Genomic DNA, 27,733 nt, shown 5'->3' with positions numbered 1-27,733 from the left:
ATATTCATCATACTTTCTCATCTTATACTCTATGCTTTTAAATATTTTATTTATATTTTCCTTCTCCTTGTGTACCTGCGATGCATTCTATTCAAATTCTTCCAAGTTTACAGATATTATTTTTCTCTTCCTTAGTCTAACAAACCATTTAACCAACCACTGTGTTATTAATTTTGAATAATATATTTTAATTTCTAGGAAGTCTTTTTTATTTCCACTTTTGCTTTCTTTAAAAAATAGTCTCTTAGTCCTTGCTTTTACTTTCAAACTTCTCTTTTTATTTCTTGAAACATAGTAAACATACTCATTTTATAATCTCATGTTCAATATCTGAAAACTTTTTGAGTAAGATTCTGCTGTTTTTACCAGCTCACACTCATTGAATTTGCATCTTTGTGTTTTATGATATTTGATATTGAACTATTTTTTATCTTGAAACCCTATCTGAGAAAGTTCCCTGATATCTAGATTGAATTTTCAATCTTCCAGAAAAAAATCTGTCTTTGCTCCTGAAGATGCCTAGCTTTATTACTACCAACCCACAGAACATTTAAATGACATTCTCCACTGTGTATTTTCAGATACACAGACAGCAGGAATTTCAGTCACAAATCCATTTGGATCAGTACATTAAGAATTCTTGGAATATTGTTTGCTTTCCTCTGCTAAGTGAAACAAGCAACTTTCTTTACTATTCAATCTGAGCAATAGGTTTATTCATGATTCACACTTATGCTGGGGATGGAAACCTTTGGATCCTCAGCTTCATGTAATGACTTCTTATTGGACTTGTCATTTGGGTGAGCCTTAGGCTTTCTCCTCAGTCTCCTATACCAAACAGATATATTAAAATGGGAAGCAAAGGATATTAGGGTTTCAGGAATTTCACCTAACACATTTACAGACACTGCACCTAACAAAAGCAGAATACACATTAATTTCAACCACACACAGAATATTCTCCAAGATAGATTAAATGCTAGGCAATTTTTATTCTAAATAATTTTAATGTGATTGAAATGTTTCTAAACACAAAAAATTAAATTAGAAATCGACAAAAAAAATTGGGGAAAAAATTTGAAAAATCCCCAAATATTTGCAAATTAAATAGCAACTTCTAAATAAATAATAGGTCCAAAAAGAAATCACAAAAGAATTTTAAAAATATTTTTTACCTAATTAAAAATAAACTCACAGCATATGAACATTTATGAAATGCAACTAACACAGTTCTTTTTTTTTGTTTTTGTTTTGTTGTTGTTGTTTTTTTGCGGTACGTGGGCCTCTCACTGTTGTGGCCTCTCCCGTTACGGAGCACAGGCTCCGGATGCACAGGCTTAGCGGCCATGGCTTACAGGCCTAGCTGCTCCGTGGCATGTGGGATCTTCCCGGACTGGAGCACGAACTTGTGTCCCCTGCCTCAGCAGGCGGACTCTCAACCACTGCACCACCAGGGAAGCCCTGACACAGTTCTTAAAAGTAAATTCAGTTCTTAAATACCTATTCTAGAAAAGAAGGTATCAAAAAAAAAATCAACGCTTCTACTTCATGAAAAGAGAAATAGTAGGTTAAATTATTCCCAAAGCAAGCATGAGAAAGGGAATCAGAGAAGAAATCAATTATATCAAAGCTGAAAAACAATAGAGAAATCAAGAAAAGCAAAAATTGACTTTTTTAAAAGATCAACAAAATTGATGTAACTTTTGGTAGACCAAGAAAAATACAGAGAGAAAGTACAAATTACCATAATCAAGAATGAAAGAAATGTTGTCTCTACTGCTATTATAGAAATTAAAATTATAAGAGAATTTTAGGAACAAGATTAGGCCAGCAAATAAGACAACTAAAATGAAATGGACAAATTCCTTAGAAGACACAAATTATCAAAACTGACTCAAGAAGACAGAGAAAAGAGACCCAAAACCATTAAATAAACTGATTTAGCTATTAAAAATATGTTGACAACTTTGGACTTGGATGCCATGAATAGAATACTCATTAACTGGGCCCTGGATAGAAAAAGAATGACTTCAAAGAAATAAAAAAGCCAAACTTGAAACTTATGAAGATTTAGATATCAAAGTCAAGCTAAGAAATTAGTATGGTCTAATTTACTAGTCAAGAACCAATAAAACTTCTAGGATCCTAACAGAGGCAAAAAAGCAGTCAAAGGATTACTGACTTCCATAGAAAATATAATACAAACAGAGGAAGATGAGTTCACTATAAAATATGTAGAAACCACAGAAAAAACAACTCAGTATCAGGGAGAGTCATCAGAAGCAAGCTGTGACAGACCAAACTGTTGCTCACTACCTCCCCCTTGGATTAAAGGTAGCTTCTTGTCACACTCATTTGATTCAGACATGGTACTTATTTTGACTAAACGATGTGAATAACAGTGAAAGTATGCCAGTTTTGAGCTAACATCTTGAGGGGCATCCTATCTTTTTACTCACTATGTTGTACTCTCCTCACTTGCCACGTGAAAACCATGGCCCTCAGAGCTGCTAGCCAGTGAGAATGAGAGAAACATGAAGCTCACCTGAACCCAACACAGTCTTGAGTCAAGCCCATTATATCTGCAGCCTGAAGAAATCCTCCCTAGCCAACACACAGACCCATGAGTGGGAAAAAAAAAAAAGATTATTGTTGTAAGCAACTGAGTTCCAAAGTGACTTGTTACAAATAATTGTTGTAGTAATAGCTGATTAATTCACATGACGAAACAATGTCAAAAAAACCAAAATCAGAATATTTAACATTCTATTAACTGTTCGGATCTTCCTCCATAGCAGAGGCACTCTTGTGAGCATTTATATGGGACACAATTATCTTCACATCCCATCCTTTTGAAACGTTAATCCCCAAAACTCTCATAGACTTCCTTCCACCGGTCTTACATTCATGTTCTTTCTAAGTCCCTGACCACTATGCAATCCCTTTTGCCACTTCCCATCTATACCTCAGGCCATTTCTTCTTCAAGGTGATTTTGCCTCCACCTTTTCCATACTGAGATTGTAATACAGTAGCTCCCCAAATTATATCAACGTACCATTCAAACCTTTCATAAACCAGGGCTGTGATTGTTTTTCTCTCCCATTAGATGGTCATAAGGAAGTACACGGAGCCATAAATGTAAGTTAAGGAAAAGACAGGGAATTTACAGAAGCAGGAACAACGGGAGTACCAGGGGAATCTGAGTCATTAGTTTATTTGTGCCTTCAGATGCTGCTTGGGTATAATATATGTATTCTTATTTTATAAGGAAACATTGCTATGCACATCCAATTTTTAAATTTATAGGTTCATACAGCACCTAATTCATGATGAAAAACTTATTTCTGGTTATCTTTTTTGGTAGGGAAAAGAAGAGGCACTTACTCTATTATTAGATGCATATCGAGTGCCAAGGGCTGTCATTTGGGAAAGGGGTGCAAGTGACCAAGCAGAAAGGAAGTCAGAGGTACAATACCTCAGCCTTACTCTTCTCCATCATCTCCTATGGTCTCTTGCCCCTGATTTCCATTGGCTGAACCCAGAAGGAGGACAGAGTGCAAAAGATATCTTTTATGCAGTCTATTATAAATCACCCTCATGGGCCACAAAACAAAAGTCACAAGCATGGGTGAGGTAGTTAGGGGGATGGATGGATCTGGAGGAGGAACCACAAGACATCTAGAAAGAAGTAAATTTCCGTAAAGTTACCCCCCCAAATTATCAAAACCTTTACACACATTGTACTTAATGGTAAGGCTGTTATGGAAATTAGAAGTTTTTCCTGCCACGTATGCTAGAGACTTCGAGAATCTAAACAGACTGTAAAAATAAATAAATTTAGAGTTTGTAAACAAATTCAAAATATTTAGAGATTATATCCTAAATATATCAATATAATTGCAGCATATTCCTGAAAGCACATAAACTTTTCAGTAATATGTTACAAACAGAAGGCACTTAAGAAACACACAGTGATAATAAAGCTAAATTTCATTGCATACGTTAGCTACTTAAATAAAATAAAGCAGATGAACATAAATTTCAGATTTTTAAGTAGATCTTTACTAACATTGAATAAAAGGCAACTCAAACAATAAATTATAAGCAACGGCAAGGGTATACATCATTGTTCAAAATGCATTTATTAGGCTCCTAGAATGTGCAGGCATGTATCTCAATTTTATTTTGGTAAATCCTTAAGTAGAACTCCATATAGACCCCAAACTATAATATCTAAGCACTCTTATAAAGGGTATATGAGATTACATATAACTTGATTGGCAAAAAATTAAAGAAAGTCAGCCCTCAACATTGACTTTCATTTTCTTGGGGTGGGGGTTAATTTATGTTTATTTTTATTTTTTTATAATTTTTTATTTACAATGTTGTGTTAGTTTCAGGTATACAGCAAAGTGAAATCAGTTATACATATACATATATCTCTTCTTTTTTGGATTCTTTTCCCATATAGGCCATTACAGGGTATTGAGTAGAGTTCCCCGTGCTATACAGTAGGTCCTTATTAGTTATCTGTTTTATATATAGTAGTGTATATGTCAATCCCAATCTTCCAATTTATCCCTCCCCTATTCCCGACTTTTCTACTACCATTGACAAGGAAGAGCCTCTCAAACAATTAGGAAAATGGCAGATGGCTCTCTGTGGATGTGAAAATGAATCCACTCAACAATCTACTGGGATCCCGATGACTATTCTGACCCTACTGCAGCCTCAGTTGCCTCTAAAACACCAATATATATGTATGTATGTACACACTTATAAATTATATACCTATGCTATTACATTAGTAGCATATGCACATCACAAATCCTATTCAAAAACCTTATGAATCAGAGCAAACTCACTCCAAGCCCAAACGAATTATTTATTTTTATGAACAGCTGTTGACACCAAATATTTTATAAAATACATTACTTTAAATGTCGGTAGAAAAAGGTCTACTGTTACCTGAGTTTTGCATAATTTTTATATAGTTAGCTCTTTAGTAAAGGGTGACAGAGAGCATAGACAAAGGTTGAATTAAATTTAGTCCCAGCCTAGGCTCTGGGCCCATTTTCTGCTTCCTGAGCTCTGAGCTCCAGAAGGGAGTGAACAAAGGGAGAGTTTAAGCTGTGAGCTTCATATTACTTTAAAAGGTGGAAGCAGGCATTAAACCTACATTTAATTTCTTTTATTAAAAGAACGTAATTGAGGAACCATCTCATCTTTTCCTGCAGCTCCCTGAAATGTGGTACACTATACTTGGGAGACTACAGCTTTAGAAGATTTATAACATTATAATAAAGGTATGTGTATGGGTGGAGTCTGACATAATTTGAATTAATGGCTATTGTACCAGAATAATAATTAATAGCATCCTTTTTTCGCTCAAAGGTGTCTTGGCTTAAATCATGGGTTATATGGGAACCCTAATATAACCCATTTCTAAAGCATGTGAATCCTGAATTAAAATTGTTACCCTATGATAACATAAAAAGCTTGCAGCCTCAGGTAGGATCAGGTAGTCTGGCATGCTTGATGAACCAGTATTTGGAAATGAAAAATCCAACACCTTTAGACTATTTAATACTTGACCACAAGTCCCTCCATTCTGTAATCTAAAAGACAGAGTTTCCTTTCTAAACATGTTACCTGCATGACTCTTGGAAACATCCTAAGTTTCTTTGCTTGCTAGAAGTTCCCAAAGCAAATTTACTATTGAATTCTCAAAAGAAGATGCATATATGTTCCTAAAATATCACTTAGAATTCTCTCATTTTCCGAGATTTAAAGATGTGGCTGATGCCACCAACTGGCAATCACTTTAAATTTCTCGTGACTGAAATATTGTAGTCATTATGGGAAATATGTACCAAATGTTTGCATGACCCTTGGGTACCACAAGTTCAATGGCATTTCCAACAAACACCAAATGACAGCAGGTCCAGGTTTGCTCAGTGCAGCCCCAATTTATGTCTGTAAACTCAGCATTATTATTAATAGTATCTTTCAAATATGCATTGGTTTGCATGCAGAATAATATGGTCACTCTAAACAGAGGTAATTTTTTAATTCAGAGCTTCAATTAATCATCCACGCCTCTCCAACAAAGTAAACGGCAATATGAAAAATCCTTATTATTACCTTTCTGCACAGCTAACGGGATTTCTTGACGTTTCCAGATTGACCAAGAATCAATTTGCACGCTAATCCTTTTCTTTCTTGATTTTTGTTGTTTTAAAGCTTCTTCAGCTTCTGCACGATCAGTTTCTAGACTTTTAATGAGGTGGATGGCCTCTGATAGCAATCTTTCCATTTCCTGCTTTAATTCTGGACACTTTTCATCTTAAAAAAGAAATATGTATTCACATTGGTTAATGAATCAGCCAATAAGCTGGACGGTGGGAACAGGGGTACTAGCCGTGTTGCCATCTTTTTAATATTTATATATTTACTATGAGAACTGTAGAAAAGTGAATTAGCCTTTTAAAGACAGTTTTATTATAATACAATCATAACATTAATTATAACCTTTGAAGACAGATTTTGAAATAAATATTTTATAAAATAATTAGAATAGCTAAGTCTCAACCAATACCTTCATGCACATTTTTTTCTGAGGGAAAAACACATGTTCTATTCACAAGCTGTATTATAGAGCTTTATTTTGAAATTATGCTTGTGTTTCCTCCCATTCTATGAGAAAAGCAAACCATAATGCTTTATCTAATATTTATCTAATATTTATCGGATAAATACTGAAAATCCTCAGAGGTTCCTAGAAACAAGACACTTTATGTTCTTTACCTTATCAGATAACAACATCCCTAGTTAGCCTTGCCAGAAATTCATCGTCATTTCCAAATTGTATTTAGTCAGTTACAATATAAATTAACTCCCTTATGAGAGATATTTGTGATTCTTGGTTCACAGCTCTGGAATGATACGGTTTAATATTAACAAAATGATTAACATGGGTATTCATTCATCTATTTATGCAAGAAATGGGTAGAGAGCCTGTTATGTTCTACGCAGTATGCTCTCTCCCTGGAGGTAGATCAGTTCGAAAGATGGATATGAGTCCCATTCTGGTGAGATTTATACTTGTGAACATTGGCTTTTGCCAAAATGTGACATGACAAGAAGACATAAACAAACACAAAGTGTCAAAAAAGGCAAAGCCTCCAAAGAGCTGGGGCTGGAGGTAAAACAGTGAAACTGGATCAAGAAGAAAGGTGGCTGACAGATCTTTGTTTTATTTTGTTTTGTTTTACTTTTGGACAATAAAGACATTAATTTTCCATTGGAAAATGGAAAGTTTTGTGTATAACTTAAGGTGTATCCAATTCATTCTATTTAATATCTCTCTGAATTTTTTTGCAGAATACCATCTCAATTATTTTTACTGTTTCATATGGAGTGAGAAACCACCTACATTTTTTATTAGCATAAACACGTAATTACCACAAATCTTCCTCATCCTGATACTGTCTTGTATTTTAGAGTCAAATATACATGTTTATAATAAACATAATTGTAGTTTATTTAACTGTTACTGTGACCATTAATACATTGATATTTTCTCCTAGAATCTGTCATTTGAAAAATTAAGAAGTAATGAATCAGGTTTTCATTTTCATTATAAATGGAAAATAGTAAAAACAGAGTCTCACTATGAATGACAGCAGTAAATGACAAAATATTCATGCTTCTAAAAAGTCCTAAGTTTATTGGTTATCCTTCTCTAAAGGAAGGTGTTCAACAAATTTTTGTGGCAAAGGTAGGAGGAAGTGTTTAATGTCAAGGATATAGTCAAATATGTTGAAGTAATTTTAACACAAATTTTATACCAGTATATAAATTATTATACATTTACATTTGGAAATTTTGAAAAGAATATTAGTCTTAATTTATATATATAGAAGAGCTGTGATGTCCAATATGGTAGCCATGAACCACATGTAACTAATTTACATTTAAATGTAACTTAAAGTTAAACTTAAAAATTAAATTTCTCAGTCTCACTAGCCATATTTTAAGTGCTCAACTGCTGTATGTGGCTAGTAGCTACCCTATTGGACAGTGAGATATAGAACACTTCTATTATCACAGAAAGTCCTACGGGACAGCACTGAATTACAGTTACATTCTTGAGAAGTGGGCAGGGATAATTATATACTCAGGACCTAGAGCAGTATATGGTACAGTACCGTAATGAATAAATATTTGTTGAATAAATATTTAATCAAACAATAGAGACTCTTTCCTCTATTAGTCACTCATAAGGATTACAAAACTCTTATACATGATTCTTGTGAAAATGAGAAATGTATAAATGAAAAGCCAATGAGCTTTTAAATATAATTATACTTTTCTAGTATGAGGTACAACTTTACCTCTCAATTCTTCTGGTATGACCTCTTTCACTGGTGTAGCAACGCTCAGATCTTTCAGCTCTTTTGTGAAAGAAGTTCTGCTCCTTCATGACGGGAAAGAAGCAATCAATTAATAAAGGAAGGTTGTACTTAAAGTTAGTAAAACAAATTTTAGGTGATGTTTTAATATTGAATTTTAAATATTTGTGGTGAAACTTACTATACATATTAATGGTACTATATAAGAGATGAACATAGCAAAATTCTAATAGGAAATGGGTTTTATACTTCATGGTAAATTAAGAGAAATTTAAAATTTGTTTCAAACGATTTGAAATTTTTTGAGGGGATAGTAAACCAATACTGTTTTAATGATAGTCTTTTCTAGAGAGTGCTGCTATCAAAAAAAATGTTTACTGAAAATAATTTGAGAGTTATTTCTCTAATTTCAGTTTAGCAGTTTCTGGTGAGACAATATAAAATGCAAGGAGTAAAACTATTTCATATTTGATGTTATTAAGGTTTTAGAAAAATGTCCAAATTAAAATGTATTTTTTCTAAAGAATCTTTCTACCTAAAGCTCTATATATTCAATAATGAAATATTTCTCATTATCAGTATTCTTCTGGTCCAATTCTTGAATTCTAGACTAGTTTTCACTGTACTGAAGAAGAAGTACATTTCAGGAAGTTTCATTTTATCCATGTTGTAGCATGTATCAGAACCTCATTACTTTTTATGGTTGAGTAATATTCCACTGTACAGATATACCACTCTTCATTTATCTATGAGCCCACTGAAGGATTTCAGGTTGTTTCTACCTTTTGGCTATTGTAAATACTAATGATACAAATATTTGTATATAAGTTTTTTTTTGAACACCTGTTTTAAAATCTTTTGTGCATAAACATCAGAGTGAAATTACTGGGTCATATGGTAATTCTAGATTTAACTTTTTGAGGAACCACCAAACTGTTTTTCATAGTAGCTGAACCATTTTACATTCCCACCAGCACTGCACGAGAGTTCCAATGTTCAACAGAAGTGGCAAGATATGGGCATCCTTGTCTTATTCCTGATCTTAGGTTGGAAACTTTCTGTCTACACCATTAAGTGTAATGTCAGTCAAGAGTTTCTCATAAATGTCCTTTACCATGTTTTGGAAATTCACTTCCCATTCTAGTTTTTGAGTGTTTTCATTATGAAAAGGTGTTGGATTTTGCCACATGCTTTCCACATCAATTGAGATGTTCACACGAGTTCCCCCCACCTCCTTTTATTACTGTGATACATTACATTGATTGGTTTTGGTATTCTGAACCACTCTCACATTCCTGGGATAAATCTTACTTGGTCATGATATATAATTCTATTAATATGTTGCTAGATTCATGTTGCTGATATTTTGTTGAGAATTTTTGCATCTATATTCAAAGTGGTTGGTCTACATTTCCTTTTCTTGTGATGTCTTTATCTGGCTTTAGTATCAGAGTACTGCTGACCTCATAGAATGGGTTACAAAGTTTTTCCTTCTCTTCTATTTTTTGAAAGAGTTTGAGAAGCATTGCTATTGATTCTTCTTTCAACGTTTAGTAGAATTCACCAGTGAAGCCATCTGGTCCTGGACTTTTCTTTGGTTGGGTGATTTTACTGATTCAATCTCTTTACTCATTACAGACCTGTTCAGATTTTCTACTTCTTCCTGAGTCAGCTTTGATAGTTTTTTTCTAAAGAATGAGTTTATTTCATCTTGGCTATCTAATTTGTTGTTCATAGTATTATCAACTGTTCATTGTATTATCTTATAATCTTTATTCATGCAAGATCTATAGTAATGTCCCCAATTTTTAAATGAATTTTTTAATTCAAGTCTTCTCTTTTTTTGTCAGTCTAAAGGTCTGTTAATTTGTTTGATCTTCTCAAAGAAACAACTTTTGTTTTCATTTATACTATTTATTGGTTTCTTTTTACTTGTATTTCATTTATCTGTGTTCTAGTCCTTATTATTTCCTTTCTTTTGCTAGTTTTAGCACACTCATTCTTTTCTAGTTCTGTAAGCTATAGAGTTAGGTTATTGGATTTGGAATCTTCTTTTTAATGTAATCATTTATGGCTATCCATTTCCCTCTGGGAACTTCTTTTACTTCATCTCATAAGTTTTGGTACCGCGTGTTTTCATTTTCATTCATCTCAACTTATTTTCTAATATCTCCTGTGATTACAAATTGACTCACTGAGTTTTTTAGAGCATGCTGTCTAATTGATACACATATCTGAATTTTCCAGGTTTCCTTCTGTTATTGATTTCTAGTTTCATTGAATTGGGTCAGAGAAGGTACTTTGTATGAATTTAATCTTTTTAAATTTTTGAGATTTTTGTACAGTCTATCCTGAATAATGTTCAATGTGAATGTGAAAAAAATGTTCAGTCTATCCTGAATAATGTTCAATATGAATGTGAAAAAAATGTGATTTCTACTGTTGCTGCGTGGAGGGTACTATATAAGTCAGTTAGGCCTAGATGGTTTTAGGGGTGTGCAAGTCTAATTCCTTATTGATCTTTTCGGTTCTTTTATCCATTATTGAAAGTGGGGGTACTGAATTCTCAAACTTATTATAGAATTGTCTACTTCTTTCACTTCTGTCAGTTTATTGCATGCTTTTGAGGTTATGCTTTTAGGTATGTATAGGTTTATAATTTTTATGTCTTCTTGATGGTGGTATTCTTTGTCTCTTGAATATGTTTCGACTTAAAGTCTATTTTGTGTTATATTATAGCCACTCAAGCTCTCTTCTGTTTACCATTTTCCTGGAATATATTTTTCATCCTTTCATTTTCAACCTACTTGTGTCTTTGGACATCAAATGAGTCTCTTATAAACAACATGTAGTTGGAGAATGTATTCTTATCCATTCCACCACTCTCTACCTTTTGATATGAGTTTAATCCATTTTCATGAAAAGTAATTACTGATAAGAAAGGACTTACTTCTGGCATTCTGCTATTTGTTTTCTATATTATCTTTTTATTCTTTAATTTCTCCATAACTCCCTTCTTTTGTGGTTAGTTGATTTTATTGTTTTAGCTTCCCTCTATTGGATTTCTGTGTTTTTTATTTGTTTTATTAGAGTTTTTCTTAGTGGTTCCTTGGAGATTAGATGTTACAACTAACATCTTAACTTCACAAAAATTAAGTTTGAATTAAAATCAACGTATTTTCAACAGCATTAAAAATTCTGTTCCTTTACAGATCTGTTTCTTCCTTACGTTGTCATTTTCACAAACCAGACATTTATACATTGTGTACCCATTAATATAGATTTACAATTATTGTTTTATCTATTTAATTTTAATTAGAAAAACAAAATAGATAAATAAAAATGCAATTATACTAATTTTTGTATTTATCTTTATAGCTACCTTTACTTTTGGTATTCCTTCATATGGCTGCAAGTTACTGTCTAGTGTCCTTTCACTTCTGCCTGAAAGGACTACCTATAGGATTTCTGATAGAACAGCTCTGATAATGTGTGGAGCCCCTCAGTTTTTGTTTATCTGGGAATATATTAATTTCTCCTTTATTTCTGAAGGACACTTATGCAGGATTTAGAGTTTTTGTCTGACAAGTTGTTTTCTTCCAGCATTTTACATATGTCAATCCACTGCCTTCTGTCCTCCATAATTTCTGATGAGAAAATGACTTATAATTTTATTGAAAATCCCTTGTACATGATGAGTAACTTCTCTCTTGCTGCTTTCAAGATACTACCTTTGTCCCAGGCTTTCAACAATTTTACTACGATATGTCTTACTGTGGATCTCTGAGTTTAACCTGCTTGGAGTTCACTGAATTTAATGGAAGTACAGATTCATTTCTTCCATCAAACTTGGGGAGTTTTTAACCAATGTTTCTTTAAATATTCTTTCATGCCCTTTTTCTCTCCCCTGTCACTCTTGGACTGCCATTATGTGTATGTTTGTATTCTTGATGGTGTCCCTTGGTCTAACAAGCTCTGTTCATTTTTCTTCATTGTTTTGCCTTTCTGTTTCTCAGCCTGAATAATCTCAGTTGAACTATATTCAAATTCAGTGATTCTCTCTTCTTCCTACTCAAATCTGTTGAGGAACATCTCTAATTTTTCATTTCAGTTATTGTACCTTTTAGCTCCAGAATGTCTTATTTGATTCTTTCTCATAATTTCTATTTCTTTATTGATATTCTATATTTGTTGAGACATTACTCTCCCGGTTTTGTTGGGGTTTTTTGTCCATAGTTTACTTTATCTCTTTGAGGATACTTGAGACAGTTGACTTAAAGTCTTTGTCCAATAAGCACAATGTCTAGGCTTCCTCAGAGCCAGTTTCTTTCATTTTTTTTTCCCTTGTTAATGGGGCAAATTTTCTTTTATTCTTTCCCTGCCTCATAATTTCTGTAAAAACCTGGAAATTTTGAGTATTTTAATGTGATATGGATATAAAATTACCCTCCCTCTACTGGGTTTATTTTTGTTGTTTGTGGTGGGTTTTTATTTGCTTAGTGATTCTTCTAAACACTTACTGTAATATCTGTATTCTTTTCCATTTGTGGCCATTGAAGTGTTTCATTAGCTTACTGGTGAACTTGAGTTTTGTCCAAGTTACCTTAAATACCTGGGGCCCAAAAAAACAAAAAGGAAAAAAGGAAAAATATACACTCCCAATCTTAGCAGACTGGCTCGGAGTTGGAGTACTCCTTTAATGTTTATCCAGGCTGCTTACAACTCTGCTTCTACCTTCAGTTCTTACCTGTGCAGACACTAAAGGCTAGCCAGAGGTAAAAGATTAAGTTTTCTTGGTCCTTCCTGAGCATGTGTCCAACACTGCTCATATGTGTGCACTTTTTAATTCCGTAGTATATATGAGAGCATTGAAAAACCCTATTCCCCAATGTATCTCTTTTCCCAAACTCTTTATTCCCAGGCATTTTGATCTTTTCAATGCTTGTCCTGACCAACCCACAGCCACAGACATTGCTGGCAAATATATGACTTCAAATACTTTCAGCAAACACTGCCTGGAAGCGGTTCTAGCTCTGTGATTGTTCTTAGTCAGGAAAAAACAAAGACAATCCTTTGTGCTGGTCCTTCAGGCAGTCATCAGACTTATCAAAACACTGAACCATAATTCTTTGAGAATAAGGTCCATACTGTTCCTTCTGGCACTAGCAATCTTCACCACAAGTCATGCTATTTGCTTCATGGCCACCACTGATCTGAGGGCTGGAGGATGGCAAGTGGGCAATTTAGCCACAGTCCTTCTTTCATGCAATGTAGTAACTCTTTCTTCCTTAATGTTTTCCCTTGTTGTTGTAAGTTTTGGACTAGATCCTGCATTTCTGCAGAAGTTGATTCTCATCAAGTTTTGCCAACTTTACAGTTGTTTTTGTGGTAGGACAGAGCCCTGGAAATCCCTATTCTGCCATTTCCAGAAACATCCTAATTCTTATATTTTTAAAAATAAGTTTTAATGTCTAATATAAAAATTTTGCTTTCAATTTCCCTTTTCTTTTGAAATAAACTCATCTACAGCAGATTAATCATCAAAATTTGAACATAAAAAATATAAAAGAAGCACGAAAGGTTCTTACCATTCTTCCAAAGACGTTTCAAACTGTCAAAATAAAAGATCTCAATAAAAAATCAAATTTTTAACATCTTAAAAACAATAGTACAGCAGGTTCTTATTAGTTATCCATTTTATACATATTAGTGTACATATGTCAATCCCAATCTCCCAATTCATCATACCACCACCTCCCAACTAATAAGAACCTGCTGTATAAAAAAATAAATTAAATAAAATTCAAAAAAAAGATAGTAAATTTAACTCACACCTAAACTCACTGACAAAATTACAAATACCCTACTTCACATTCCCCATTATATTTTTGTCAAATTATACTCTGTTGTTTCCACAACAGCTATATACTTACCTTAGCTAGTCCTTTTATTATTACTCCCACCTAATTGTTCTCATCTTTTATCTGTTTCTAAAATTTACCTTTACATCAAGGGTCACTTCAAATGCCATTTACTCCTAAAAGACTTTCCACAGAATTGTAAGTGCATGATATTTAATATATTACCAAAAATTGGAAACACATAATTACATGTAATTTCACAAATATTTAGTTTTTCAGAGTAATATCCCTCTTCTGGACTATAAACTCCTTGGTAGGAGTCGTGTTCTACAGATATTTTCTAACACTACCTTGGGCTCTAAGGGGCACAAATTAACAAAAACACAAGGAGTATACAGTCAGAATGTTGTGCGTTTCATAGACAATCTCCAATTCAAGAATTTAAATTGAAGATACATGATTACTTTTCCCCAATTCCCATATCATACCAAAATTTCTTGGAAAAAATATATAGGTATGTCAATAAAATCATTGGAACGTATATTTGAGAATAATTCCCAGAAACAGAGTAATCAGATGAGACTGATAGTCAAAACAGAGGACAGAAAAGTATAACTCAGAAGAGACAAGTGGAGACCATTTCAGGGGAAGTAAAAGGCTTCTGTGTGGAACTCACGAGAAATTCCCAGTATGTGAGAATAACCAGGTGATAGGCAAAGTAAATAACTAAACGGCTGCCTGTGATGAGATGGGCCAGTCCAGTCTTACTGCTTTCTATCCCAAGAATCCAGAATACATGGCTGAGAAGTTACCTTCTAGTCATTGCCATGAGAAGAACTCTCTAACCACATTGGAGGTCTGCCTAAGATGGAGAGGCTATCTAAGAATAGAAGTTATGGTTCTAGAGAGAAACAAAACAGGGCCTACATAACTAGCAGAATCTTACATGGACCCAAACAGGTGAGTGAGGAAAAATAAAAACAGATTTATCAATGAGGGAAAAGATTCTAAGGGGCTACAAACTCAAAAGTAAGCTTATTAAGGCAAAAGAAAAGGCCCACAACTTTCTTGCCTAAGCATATTACCTCCTATTTACAAAGAGCCTGAGTAAAATTTTTATACACTGCATAAAACCCTCAATGTAAGCAGACCCTGACAGCTTCTAAAAAGCAAACAAATAATAACTGCAACAAAAAACAACAAAAACTTATGCTAGCAACGAGTAATCAGTCTGGTCCATTATTTATAGATACAAGGACAAAAAAGAGTATCCAAATATTTGAGGAACGATTATAGTATGAAAAATAACAAAATTTATACTGAATATAATAATAAATTCCAGGCATATATATCTTTTCTCCACAATACTAAAAAAGAGAAAAATGAAATTTAGCATGAATGTCATTATCTAAATATAAAATAGGCTAAAATAAGTAATCATTTTATTACCGATATATGAGTTAGTTTATTATAAAATTTCCATTTCAAATTAAAATGGAGATGGACAATCAATGAATAATATTAGGATAATTGAAATAATTAAGAAAAAAGTATCATATCTGCCTCATGAAATAAAAAAAATAAACTTCAGATGGTTAAAGAAACTTAATGTAAAAGAAAGGATTAGAAATAATTAAAAATCTTAATAATCTTAACATGAGGAAGAATTTTTAAAACATTACAAAAATCCCAGAATTTGTCAGATAACAGATTGGTCTACATACTAATATCTCTATGAAAAAGCTACCATAAATAAGTTAAAAGAATAGTACAGGCAGAATAACAATTTACAACTAATACAAAAGATAAGAGATATCTATCAATATTTCTATAAATATGTAAGAAATAACAATACAAGAAAAAAATTGGGAAAACTACATGAACAACAAATAACAGAAAATTAATGCAAATGGGCAGAAAGGATAAGATGTTCTACTTATATGTGACACTTGATCTATCCATATATTTATCTATATCTATAGACACAGTTATATACTCACAGATATATATTAAATGAATACTATATATACAAATATGTTACAAAACTAGTATTTTAGCATGAAATTTTTGTCAATTTGCCCATTTTCCCCATTACCTCCTACTCAGTTCTCTCTTCTAAACAGATTTTGATATTTGCTATACTACCGGAATTTTCTTGGGCCAATAGTATAAGAGACTCAATGGAATCTTAAAAAAAACCCTGGAGAGACTAAATTCACCTGCAGAAGAAAAAAACCGATGAATGCAATTGCTTGAAATCTCAGTGGGTGTTTACATGTAACATAACAAGCTTATTCTAAAATTTATATGTGCCTAGAATAGTCAAAGCTTAAAAAAGGAAGAAAAGAGGGAACTGCCGTATCAAGTATCAAAACATATTGTAAAGCATGTAAATTAGTAAAATGAGGTATTGTAAATTAGTAAAATGAGGTATTATAATAGAAAGATAAAATTAACCAGTGGAACAAAGAAGCCAGAAATAAATATATTCATATATAAAAACTTGATATATGATTGATGTGATATAGCTAATTTCTAAGAAATGACTGGATTTTGCAATAAAATTGATGTTGATAAAAATAATTTTCCATATTTTTACAAATGAAAATACCTACCTATTCCATTCTCTCACACACAAAATAAATTCACATTGTTAAACAATTAATCTCAAGTAAAAAACTTCAAAATTTTAAAATAAAGGAAAAATTTTGTAAGAAATAGTGAAAAGATTTCTTAAACAAGTTCCAAAACACTTAAAATAAAGGGAAAATGATAAATTTAAGTACATTAAAATTAAGAACTTTTTTTAATAAAAGATAACATAAAAGGACAAGTCAAATGAGAGAATATGTTTAAAACCTACACAACAAACTAAAGATAATCATTTATCCTACAAGTCAATAAGAAATTACAAATAAACCAGAAGGAAAATGGCAAATGATAAACAGGCAGAGAAGAGAATGAACATTTGATGAGTATATTAATAGATGCGAAACTAATTAATAATTGGGAAAAATGACATCACTTGATTATGGAAACTCAAGAGTCCTACATAGTGCAGATACCTGTAATCAGGCTAACTTATGTGATACTAGTTCTAAGAAGCCATTTGAAGCTGAAGTATCACAAGAAAGGAAATTGGTTAAGAGACATTTTAATGTACTGTGACATAACTGTCCCAAATTTTAAAGTGAATAATGCTTAATTGAGTGAGTAATGCTTAATTAATATTCTGTTTGATCCTCTTTATAGCACATTTTCTATGATATAGAAAATGATGTATTTTATAATGATAAAAACATGCTACCTAAATTTTTAGAAATAGAGTTATATTTGGTACGGAGAAATATATTAAGATGAAAAACTTACCCTCGCAACATTTATTTTTAAAGATTTTTTTGATATAGTCCATTTTTTGAAGTCTTCATTGAATCTGTTACAATATTGCTTCTGTTTTATGTTTTGGTTTTTTGGCCACGAAGCATGTGGGATCTTAGCTCTCTGACCAGGGATCAAAACCACACCCCCTGCATTGGAAGGCAGTCTTAACCACTGGATCACCAGGGAAGTCCTGACCCTCACAACATTTTTGTAGAGGTAAGTGATAAAGCAATAAAGAAAAATTATTTTAATTGGTTTTTGATCTGATGGTAGAAGGCAAAATTTCAGGTACCTAGTAATCAAATTATCAGGATACTTAAATGGTTCACATAGGGAAGGCCTACAATACCAGAGGAAAATTTGAGTTTCCCATGTATAGCTTCCTATCTGAAATATTTAGACAAGTCTTAGAAATCTCTCAAAGTCACTTTAAATTATTTTTAATAAAATTTCTGTTATTATTAAGCTTAGAATATTACTTATTACCATAAATATTTGAGATATTTAGAAATACTGATTACAACTTAAAATCAATTTTATCCAACTAACCACAAAATCCTATGCATTTCCTATTTCTGTCTCTTTCAAAGAGCAAAGAGAAACAAAAGGGGGGGACTAAAAATGTCAAATTGGACATACTTTAAATATGTATGATATTAAGAGTCATCAAATTATGGGTGAAATAAAATACTTTATTTACTTATAGCTCTAAACCACATTGCCCACAAACTCCTGCTTGATACATGTAACATTCTAACTGACCCTGATTTTTCAACTCCATATTTTTATTGGAAATTATTACCAAATATTTTGAATATTTAGATGCTATTTAAGTTCTTGAGACAAAGTATTCATAAAACCTTCTAAATATTTTCTACTCGAAAAAATTAACTTCATGTTGGGAATCTCCCTTTTACTGTAAAATATTTGTAGATGTGAGTACTAACACTGAATACTATCTCCCACAACTGTGACCTACTTTCATCTGAAAAGACTACTCATACCTTTAAACTCACAGTCAATGGGAGGTTTCCTATAACTACCCTATTCAAAAGTCCAAATCATCTCAAAAGCACAGGCAATATTTATCAAACAACACACCAAATTATTTTTAAACTTAAGAACAAGTACATCCTTCCCATGCATTTAAAAGCATGTGCAAAATCTGACATAATTTTTAAAAAATCATTCCTGAATCCACACATTCAGAAGTATTTAATGCCTATAATCTGCCAGGTTTTAGTAGGTACTATGGTTAGTGGTGAATTATAAATAGACTTTAACTTCCTAGATCTTACAATCACATAGGACAGAGATATGAAGAAACAAATAAAATACACTGTGCTAATTTGGTCAGTAAAATGTCATATGAGATTCAAGGGAAGACAGCTATCCAAAGCTTTGGAGGGCAAAGGTAGTTTGTGGGAAGAAATGAGGGTTAAACAGAGATAAGAGAAGATGCATGGGTTAAGGTCCAGGGTGAAGAGAGTTAATCAAAGCTAAAATAGAGTATATGAAGGGACATGAAGCTTAAGAGTAAATATTATTTTATAAAGGACTTTTATGGCATGCCAAGGAATATGAAATAAGCACTGTGACATGAGACATTCAGAAGAGGGTTTTAGGCAGATTACTGGCAACAATACATTTAGAAAAGAGAAGGCATATGGCCTATTTTATGGAAGAAAGAAGGGAGGAGGAAATGACTAAAGCAGAGGTACCAGTGAAGGGCTCTTACAGTAACACTGGCAAAAATGAGAATGGCCTGAATGAAGATCCTACAGTATGGATGGGAAGCACTGTCTGCATTTGAGACACATTCTAGAGGTGGAATAAAAACAAATTAGTAGGAGACTGGTTCAAGATGGTGGAGTAGAAGGACATGTGCTCATTCCCTCTTGCGAGAGCACTGGAATCACAACTAACTGCTGAACAATCATCGACAGGAAGACACTGGAACTCACCAAATAAGATACTCCACATCCAAAGACAAAAGAGAAGCCACACTGAGACGGGAGGAGGGGTGCACTCACAATAAAACCAAATCCCATAACTGCTGGGTGGGTGACTCACAAACTGGAGAACACGTATACCACAAAAGTCCACCCACTGGAGTGAAGGTTCTGAGCCCCACATTAGGCTTCCCAACCTGGGGGTCCAGCAACGAGAGGAGGAATTCCCAGAGAATCAGACACTGAAGGCTAGCGGGATTTGATTGCAAGACTTCAACAGGACTGGGAGAAACACAGACTCCACTCTTGGAGGACACACACAAAACAGTGTGCACATCAGGACCCAGGGGGAAGGAGCAGTGACCCCATAGGAGACTGAACCAGACCCACCTGCTAGTGTTGGAGGGTCTCCTGCAGAAACGGGGGGCATGTGGCTCACCGCAGGGACAAGGACACTGGCAGCAGAAGTTCTGGAAAGTACTCCTTGGCATGAGCCCTCCCAGGGTCCACCATTAACCCCACCAAAGAGCCTGGTAGGCTCCAGTGCTGGGTTGCAAGGAGGGAACTCAGCCCCACCCATCAGAGGACAAGCAGATTAAAGTTTTACCGAGCTCTGCCCAACAGAGCAACAACCAGCTCTACCCACCACCAGTCCCTCCCATCAGGAAGCTTGCACAAGCCTCTTAGATAGCCTCATCCACCAGAGGGCAGACAGCAGAAGCAAGAACTACAATCCTGCAGCCTGTGGAACAAAAACCACGTTCACAGAAAGATAGACAAGATGAAAAGGCAGAGGGCTATATACCAGATGAAGGAACAAGATAAAACCTGAACTAAATGAAGTGGAGATAGGCAGCCTTCCAGAAAAAGAATTCAGAAAAATGATAGTGAAGATGATCCAGGGCCTCGGAAAAAGAATGGAGGCAAAAATCAAGAAGACGCAAGAAATGTTTAACAAAGACCTAGAAGAATTACAGAACAAACACCTAGACGAATTAAAGAACAAACAAACAGAGATGAACAATACAGTAACAATACAGTAAAATGAACAATACAGTAAAATGAAAAATACACTAGAAGGAATCAATAGCAGAATAACTGAGGTAGAAGAACAGGTAAGTAACCTGGAAGACAAAATGGTGGAATTCACTGCCACGGAACAGGATAAAGAAAAAAGAAGGAAAAGAAATGGGGCTTCCCTGGTGGCGCAGTGGTTGAGAGTCCGCCTGCCGATGCAGGGGGCGCAGGTTCATGCCCCAGTCCAGGAAGATCTCACATGCCACAGAGCGGCTGGGCCCGTGAGCCATGGCCGCTGAGCCTGCACGTCGGGAGCCTGTGCTCTGCAACGGGAGAGGCCACAACAGTGAGAGGCCCGCATACCACAAAAAAAAAAAAAAAAAAAATGAAGACAGCCTAAGAGACCACTGGGACAACATTAAACACACTAACATTTGCATTATAGGGGTCCCAGAAGGAGAAGAGAGAGAGAAGCGACCCAAGAAAACATTTGAAGAGACTATAGTTGAAAATTTCCCTAACATGGGAAAGGAAATAGCCACCCAAGTCCAGGAGCACAGAGAGTCCCAGGCAGGATAAACCCAAGGAGAGACATGCCAAGACACATAGTAATCAAATTGACAAAAATTAAAGACAAAGAAAATTATGAAAAGCAGCAAGGGAAAAATGACAAATAACATACAAGGGAACTCCCATAAGGTTAACAGCTGATTTCTCAGCAGAAACTCTATAAGCCGGAAGGGAGTGGCATGATATATTTAAAGTGATGAAAGGGAAGAACCTACAACCAAGGTTACTCTACCCAGCAAGGATCTCATTCAGATTTGACAGAGAAATCAAAAGCTTTACAGACAAGCAAAAGCTAAGAGAATTCAGCACCACCAAACTGGCTCTACAACAAATGCTGAAGGAACTTCTCTAGGTGGGAAAAACAAGAGAAGAAAAGGACCTACAAAAACAAACCCCAAAACAATTAAGAAATTGGTAATAGGAACATACATATCCATAATTACCTTAAATGGGATTGGATTAAATGCCCCAACCAAGAGACACAGGCTTGCTGAATGGATACAAAAACAACACCCATATATATGCTGTTGACAAAAGACCCACTTCAAACCTAGGGACACATACAGACTGCAAAAGAGGGGATGTAAAAAGATATTCCATGCAAATGGACATCAAAAGAAAGCTGGAGTAGAAATACTCATATTAGATAACATAGACTTTAAAATAAAGAACGGTACAGGAGACAAGGAAGGACACTGCATATTGATCAAAGGATCAATCCAAGAAGATATAAGAATTATAAATATATATGCACCCAACATAGAAGCACCTCAATACATAAGGCAAATGTTAACAGCTGTAGAAGAGGAAATTGACAGTAACACAATAATAGTGGGGGACTTTAACACCTCACTTACACCAATGGACAGATCATCCAGACTTAAAATTAATAAGGAAACATAAGCTTTAAATGACACAATAGACTAGATAGATTTAATTGATATTTATAGGAAATTCCATCTGAAAACAGCAGATTACACTTTCTTCTCAAGTGTACATGGACCATTCTCCAGGATAGATCTCATCTTAGGTCACAAATCAAGCCTCGGTAAATTGAAGGAAACTGAAATCATATCAAGCATCTTTTCCAACAACAATGATATGAGATTAGAAATAAATTACAAGGGAAAAGAAGTGTAAAAAGCACAAACACATGGAGGCTAAACAATACATTGGTAAATAATCAAGAGATCACTGAAGAAATCAAAGAGGAAATTGAAAAATACCTAGAAACAAATGACAATGAAAACACAGCGACCCAAAACCTATGGGATGCAGCAAAAGCAGTTCTAAGAGTGAGGTTTAAAGCAATACAATCCTACCTCAAGAATCAAAAAAAATCTCAAATAAACAATTTAACCTTATATTTAAAAGAACCAGAGAAAGAAAAACAAACAAGACCCAAAGCTACTAGAAGGAAAGAGATCATAAAAATCAGAGCAGAAATAAATGAAACAGAAACAAAGAAAACAGTAAGAAAGATAAATAAAGCTAAAAGCTGGTTCTTTGGGAAGATAAACAAAATTGATAAACCTTTAGCCAGACTTATCAAGAAAATGAGGGAGAGGAATCAAATCAATAAAATTAGAAATGAAAAAGGAGAAGTTCCAACGGACACTGCAGAAATACACAGCATCATAAGAGACTACTACAAGCAACTCTATGCCAATAAAATGGACGACCTGGGAGAAATGGACAAATTCTTAGAAAATTATAACCTACCAAGACTGAACCAGGAAGAATTAGAAAATATGAACAGAACAATCACAGGTAATGAAATTGAAACTGTAATTAAAAATCTTCCAACAAACAAAAGTCCAGGACCAGATGGCCTCACAGGTGAATTCTATCAAACATTTAGAGAAGAGCTAACACCAATCCTTCTCAAACTCTTCCAAAAAATTGCAGAGGAAGGAACACTCTCAAACTCATTCTACGAGGCCACCAACACCCTGATACCAAAACCAGACAAAGATACTACAAAAAAAGAAAATTACAGACCAATATCTTTGATGAATATAGAGGCAAAAATCCTCAACAAAATACTAGCAAACAGAATGCAACAATACATTAAAAGGATCACAGACCATGATCAAGTGGGATTTACCCCAGGAATGCAAGGATTTTTCAATATACACAAATCAATCAATGTGATACAACTTATTAACAAACTGAAAAATAAAAACCATAAGATCATCTCAATAGATGCAGAAATAGCTTTTGACAAAATTCAACACCCAGTTATGATAAAAACTCTCCAGAAAGTGGGCATAGAGGGAACCTACCTCAACATAATAAAGTCTATATATGACAAACCCAAAGCCAATATCATTCTCAATGGTGAAATACTGAAAGCATTTCCTCTAAGATCAGGAACAATACAAAGATGCCCACTCTCGCCACTATTATTCAAAATAGCTTTGGAAGTCCTAGCCATGGCAGTCAGAGAAGAAAAAGAAATAAAAGGAATACAAATCAGAAAAGAAGAAGTAAATCTGTCACTGTTTGCAGATGACATGATCCTATACATAGAGAATCCTAAATATGATACCAGAAAAGTACTAGAGCTAATCAATGAATTTGGCAAAGTAGCAGGATACCAAATTAATGCACAGAAATCTCTTGCATTCCTATACACTAACGATGAAAAATCTGAAAGAGAAATTAAGGAAACACTCCCATTTACCATTGCAACAAAAAGATTAAAGTACCTAGGAATAAACCTTCCTAAGGAGACAAAAGACCTGTATGCAGAAAGCTAGAAGACACTGATGAAAGAAATTAAAGATGATAGAAACTGATGGAGCAATATACCACGCTCTTGGATTGGAAGAATCAACATTGTGAAAATGACTAGACTACCCAAAGCAATCTACAGATTCAAAGCAATCCCTATCAAATTACCAATAGTATTCTCACAGAATTAGAACAAAAAATATTACAATTTATATGAAAACATAGAAGATTACGAATAGCCAAAGCAATCTTGAAAAAGAAAAATGGAGCTGGAGGAATCATGCTCCCCAACTTCAGACTATACTACAAAGCTACGGTAATCAAGACACTATGGTACTGGCACAAAAACAGAAACATAGATCAATGGAACAGGATAGAAAGCTCAGAGGTAAACCCACGCACCTATGGTCACTTTATCTATGACAAAGGAGGCAAGAATATCCAATGGAGAAAAGACAACCTGTTCAATAAGTGGTGCTTGGAAAACTGAACAGCTACATTTAAAAGAATGAAATTAGAACACTCCCTAACACCATACACAAAAATAAACTCAAAATGGATATAAAACTCTTAGTGGAAAACATAGGAAGAACACTCTTTGACATAAATGACAGCAAGATCTTTTTTGATCCACTTCCCAGAGTAATGGAAATAAAAACAAAAATAAACAAATGGGGGGCTTCCCTGGTGGCGCAGTGGTTGAGAGTCCACCTGCCAATGCAGGGGACACGGGTTCGTGCCCCGGTCCAGGAGGATCCCACATGCCGCAGAGTGGATGGGCCCATGAGCCATGGCCGCTGGGCCTGTATGTCTGGAGCCTGTGCTCCACAGCGGGAGAGGCCACAACAGTGAGAGGCCTGCGCACTGCAAAAAAAAATAATAATAAAAAAATAAAAATAATAAAAATAAACAAATGGGACCTAATGAAACTTAAATGCTTTTGCACTGCAAAGGAAACCATAAACAAGACAAAAAGACACCCTAAGAATGGGAGGCAATATTCGCAAATCAATCAACACACAAAGGATTAATCTCCAAAATATATAAACAGCTCATGCAGCTCAATATTTTTTTTTCAAAAGCATATAATATTTAATCTTTATAGATCAACAGGCTACATGTTCTTTTCTGTTTTTCTTTACAAACCTTAAAAATGTTAACACCATTCTAAGCTCATTGGCATTACAAATACAGGCTTTGGGCTGAAGTTGGCCCATGGGCTGTAATTGGTTGATTCTTACTATAAAACATTCTCCATGCAGCTCAGTATTAAACAAAATACAACCAATCAAAAAATGGGCAGAAGACATAAATAGACATTACTCCAAAGAAGACATACAGATGGCCAAGAGGCACATAAAAAACTGCTCAACAGTACTAATTATTAGAGAAACGCAAATCAAAACTACAGTGAGGTATCACCTCACACCAGTTAGAATGGGCATCATCAGAAAATCTACAAACAACAAATGCTGGAGAGGGTGTGGAGAACAGGGAACCCTCTTGCACCGCTGGTGGGAATGTAAACTGATACAGCCACTATGGAGAACAGTATGAAGGTTCCTTAAAAAACTAGAAAAAGAACTAGCATATGACCCAGCAATCCCACTACTGGGCATATACCCAGCGAAAACCATAATTCAAAAAGACACATGCACCCCACTGTTCACTGCAGTACTATTTACAATAGCCAGGTCATGGAATCAACCTAAATGCCCATCGACAGACGAATGGATAAAGAAGATGTGGTACATATATACAACGAATATTATTTAGCCATAGAAAGGAACAAAATTGGGTCCTTTGTAGAGACATGGATGGACCTAGAGTCTGTCATACAGAGTGAAGTAAGTCAGAAAGAGAAAAACAAACATCATATATTCAGGCATATATGCGGAATCTAGAAAAATGCTACAGATGAACTGGTTTTCAAAGTAGAAACAGAGACACAGATGTAGAAAACAAACGTATGGACACCAAGGAGGGGAGAGCAGGGCAGGTGGTGGTGGTGGTGTGATGAATTGGGAGATTGGGATTGACATATATACACTAATATGTATAAAATAGATAATAATAAGAGTCTGCTGTATAAAAAATAAAATTAAATTTAAAAAACCAAAAAATTAGTAATTGTATATAAAGGAAAAGTGAACAGTCATTATAATTAATCAACTTTCTGGCTTAGGTTACTGGGTGAATAATGTTCCTTTAATTGTACCTGGGAACACAGAAGAAAGAAATAACTACTTTCATATGTTTTGAATTTGAGGTGCTTCAAAGATATATATAAAAAGATGTTCAGTAGGCATTGGGTATACGGGTCTTATAAAAAAAAGTGAAATCTGAGCTGGGAATCTCAAATTGGTATAAGCATACAGTACATAAATAAAATAACATACATTCAAATGGTATTATCCAAAGGGAGAGTAAAATGAGAAGAGGACATGTCTGGGGAGCACGAGTATTTTCAATATGGTCAGAGGAAAAATGATCTGCCATACAGACTGGAGGGAATATCTACCAAAGTAGGAATAAAGCCTGTTAGAGTCAAGTTAGCAAAATACATTAAAAAAAAAATAGAAATGGGATATTTCCAGAAGGAGAAAGTGGTCAACAGTTTCATTTTCAACACTACACAGAATAAAATTTTCCATTTTACTCACTTTAATGTGGTGTATACACACACATGCCTGTACATTTCAGTGTCGTATTCAACAATGCATAAGTTACTGCTGCAATAATAAGCCACTCTTAAACTTAGTGGCTATAAATATTCCCCATTTTATTTGCTCATAATTTTATGAGTCACCATGTAAGATGGGCTCAGTTGTGTGGTTTTTTTGGTCACTAATGTGACCTCAAACTAATGCAGTCATCTGGCAGCTTGACTAGGATAGAAGTGTTCAAAACAACTTCACTCACAAGTCTGATGGTTTGTGCTTGCTGTGGGTTGGGTCTATCTCTCTACTTGGTCATTCATCCTCAAAGAGGCTAGATTATGCTTCTTTACCTGGGGAACTTACAGCAGCAAGAGAGTGAAAGCAGAAGCTTCAAGGCTTCTTGACACTCTGCTTAGCAGTTATATGACATTTCTTCTGACATATTTGTTCAAAACAAGTCACAAGTCCAGTCTATGTTTAAAGGTTGAGAGAATAGACTGTTAATGGAAGGAGGTATAAAGGAGGAGGGTAGTCATTTTTAATCCACCATTATCTTACCTTTGACTCCAAGGATATACATGTCTCCTATACGTAAAATGTATCAAAGATTTAAATATAAGTGCTAAAACCATAAAACCCAAAGAAGAAAACATAAAGGTAAATCTTCATTACCTGGGATTTGGTAATGAATTCTTAGATATGACAACAAAAGCATGAGCAACAAAAGAAAAAAGAAGATAAACTGAACTTCATCAAAATTAAAAACCTTTGTACATCAGGGAACATGATCAAGAAAGTGAGACAACCTACATAACTGGAGAAAATGTTCACAAATCATATATTTGATTAGGGTCTAGTAATCCAAAATATATAAAGAACTCTCACAACTCAAGAACAAAAATATTTGAGCTATGAAGAAGAGTTTGGTGGTTCTCAATAAGTTAAACATACAACTACCATATGATAAAGTAATTCTACCCCTAGGTATATACCCAAAAGAATTGAAAACAGGTGCTCAAATAAATCCTTGTATATGAAGGTTCATTTCAGCCATATTTACAATAGACAAAAGGTAGAAACAACCCAAATGTCCATTAACAGATGAACAGTTAAACAAATTGTCATATATATATACAGTAGA

General features: G+C 34.3%; 1 protein-coding gene across 1 annotated transcript in view; it reads right to left on the bottom strand.

Annotated features, from left to right (window-relative positions):
* Positions 1 to 27,733, bottom strand: part of CCDC178 (coiled-coil domain containing 178) — a 358,040-nt gene that overhangs the window by 315,405 nt on the left and 14,902 nt on the right. Inside the window, exons 4-6 of the mRNA XM_065889454.1 lie at positions 14,004 to 14,026; positions 8,398 to 8,480; positions 6,146 to 6,346 (exon numbers count right to left, since the gene is read on the bottom strand). Of these exons, the coding sequence (XP_065745526.1) occupies positions 6,146 to 6,346; positions 8,398 to 8,480; positions 14,004 to 14,026 (307 nt within the window). The remainder of the gene's footprint in view (positions 1 to 6,145; positions 6,347 to 8,397; positions 8,481 to 14,003; positions 14,027 to 27,733) is intronic.

Source organism: Phocoena phocoena, chromosome 13 (genome assembly GCF_963924675.1).
Source record: "Phocoena phocoena chromosome 13, mPhoPho1.1, whole genome shotgun sequence".
Classification (NCBI taxonomy): domain Eukaryota; kingdom Metazoa; phylum Chordata; class Mammalia; order Artiodactyla; family Phocoenidae; genus Phocoena; species Phocoena phocoena.
This window is presented reverse-complemented; position numbering and strand designations above follow the sequence as displayed.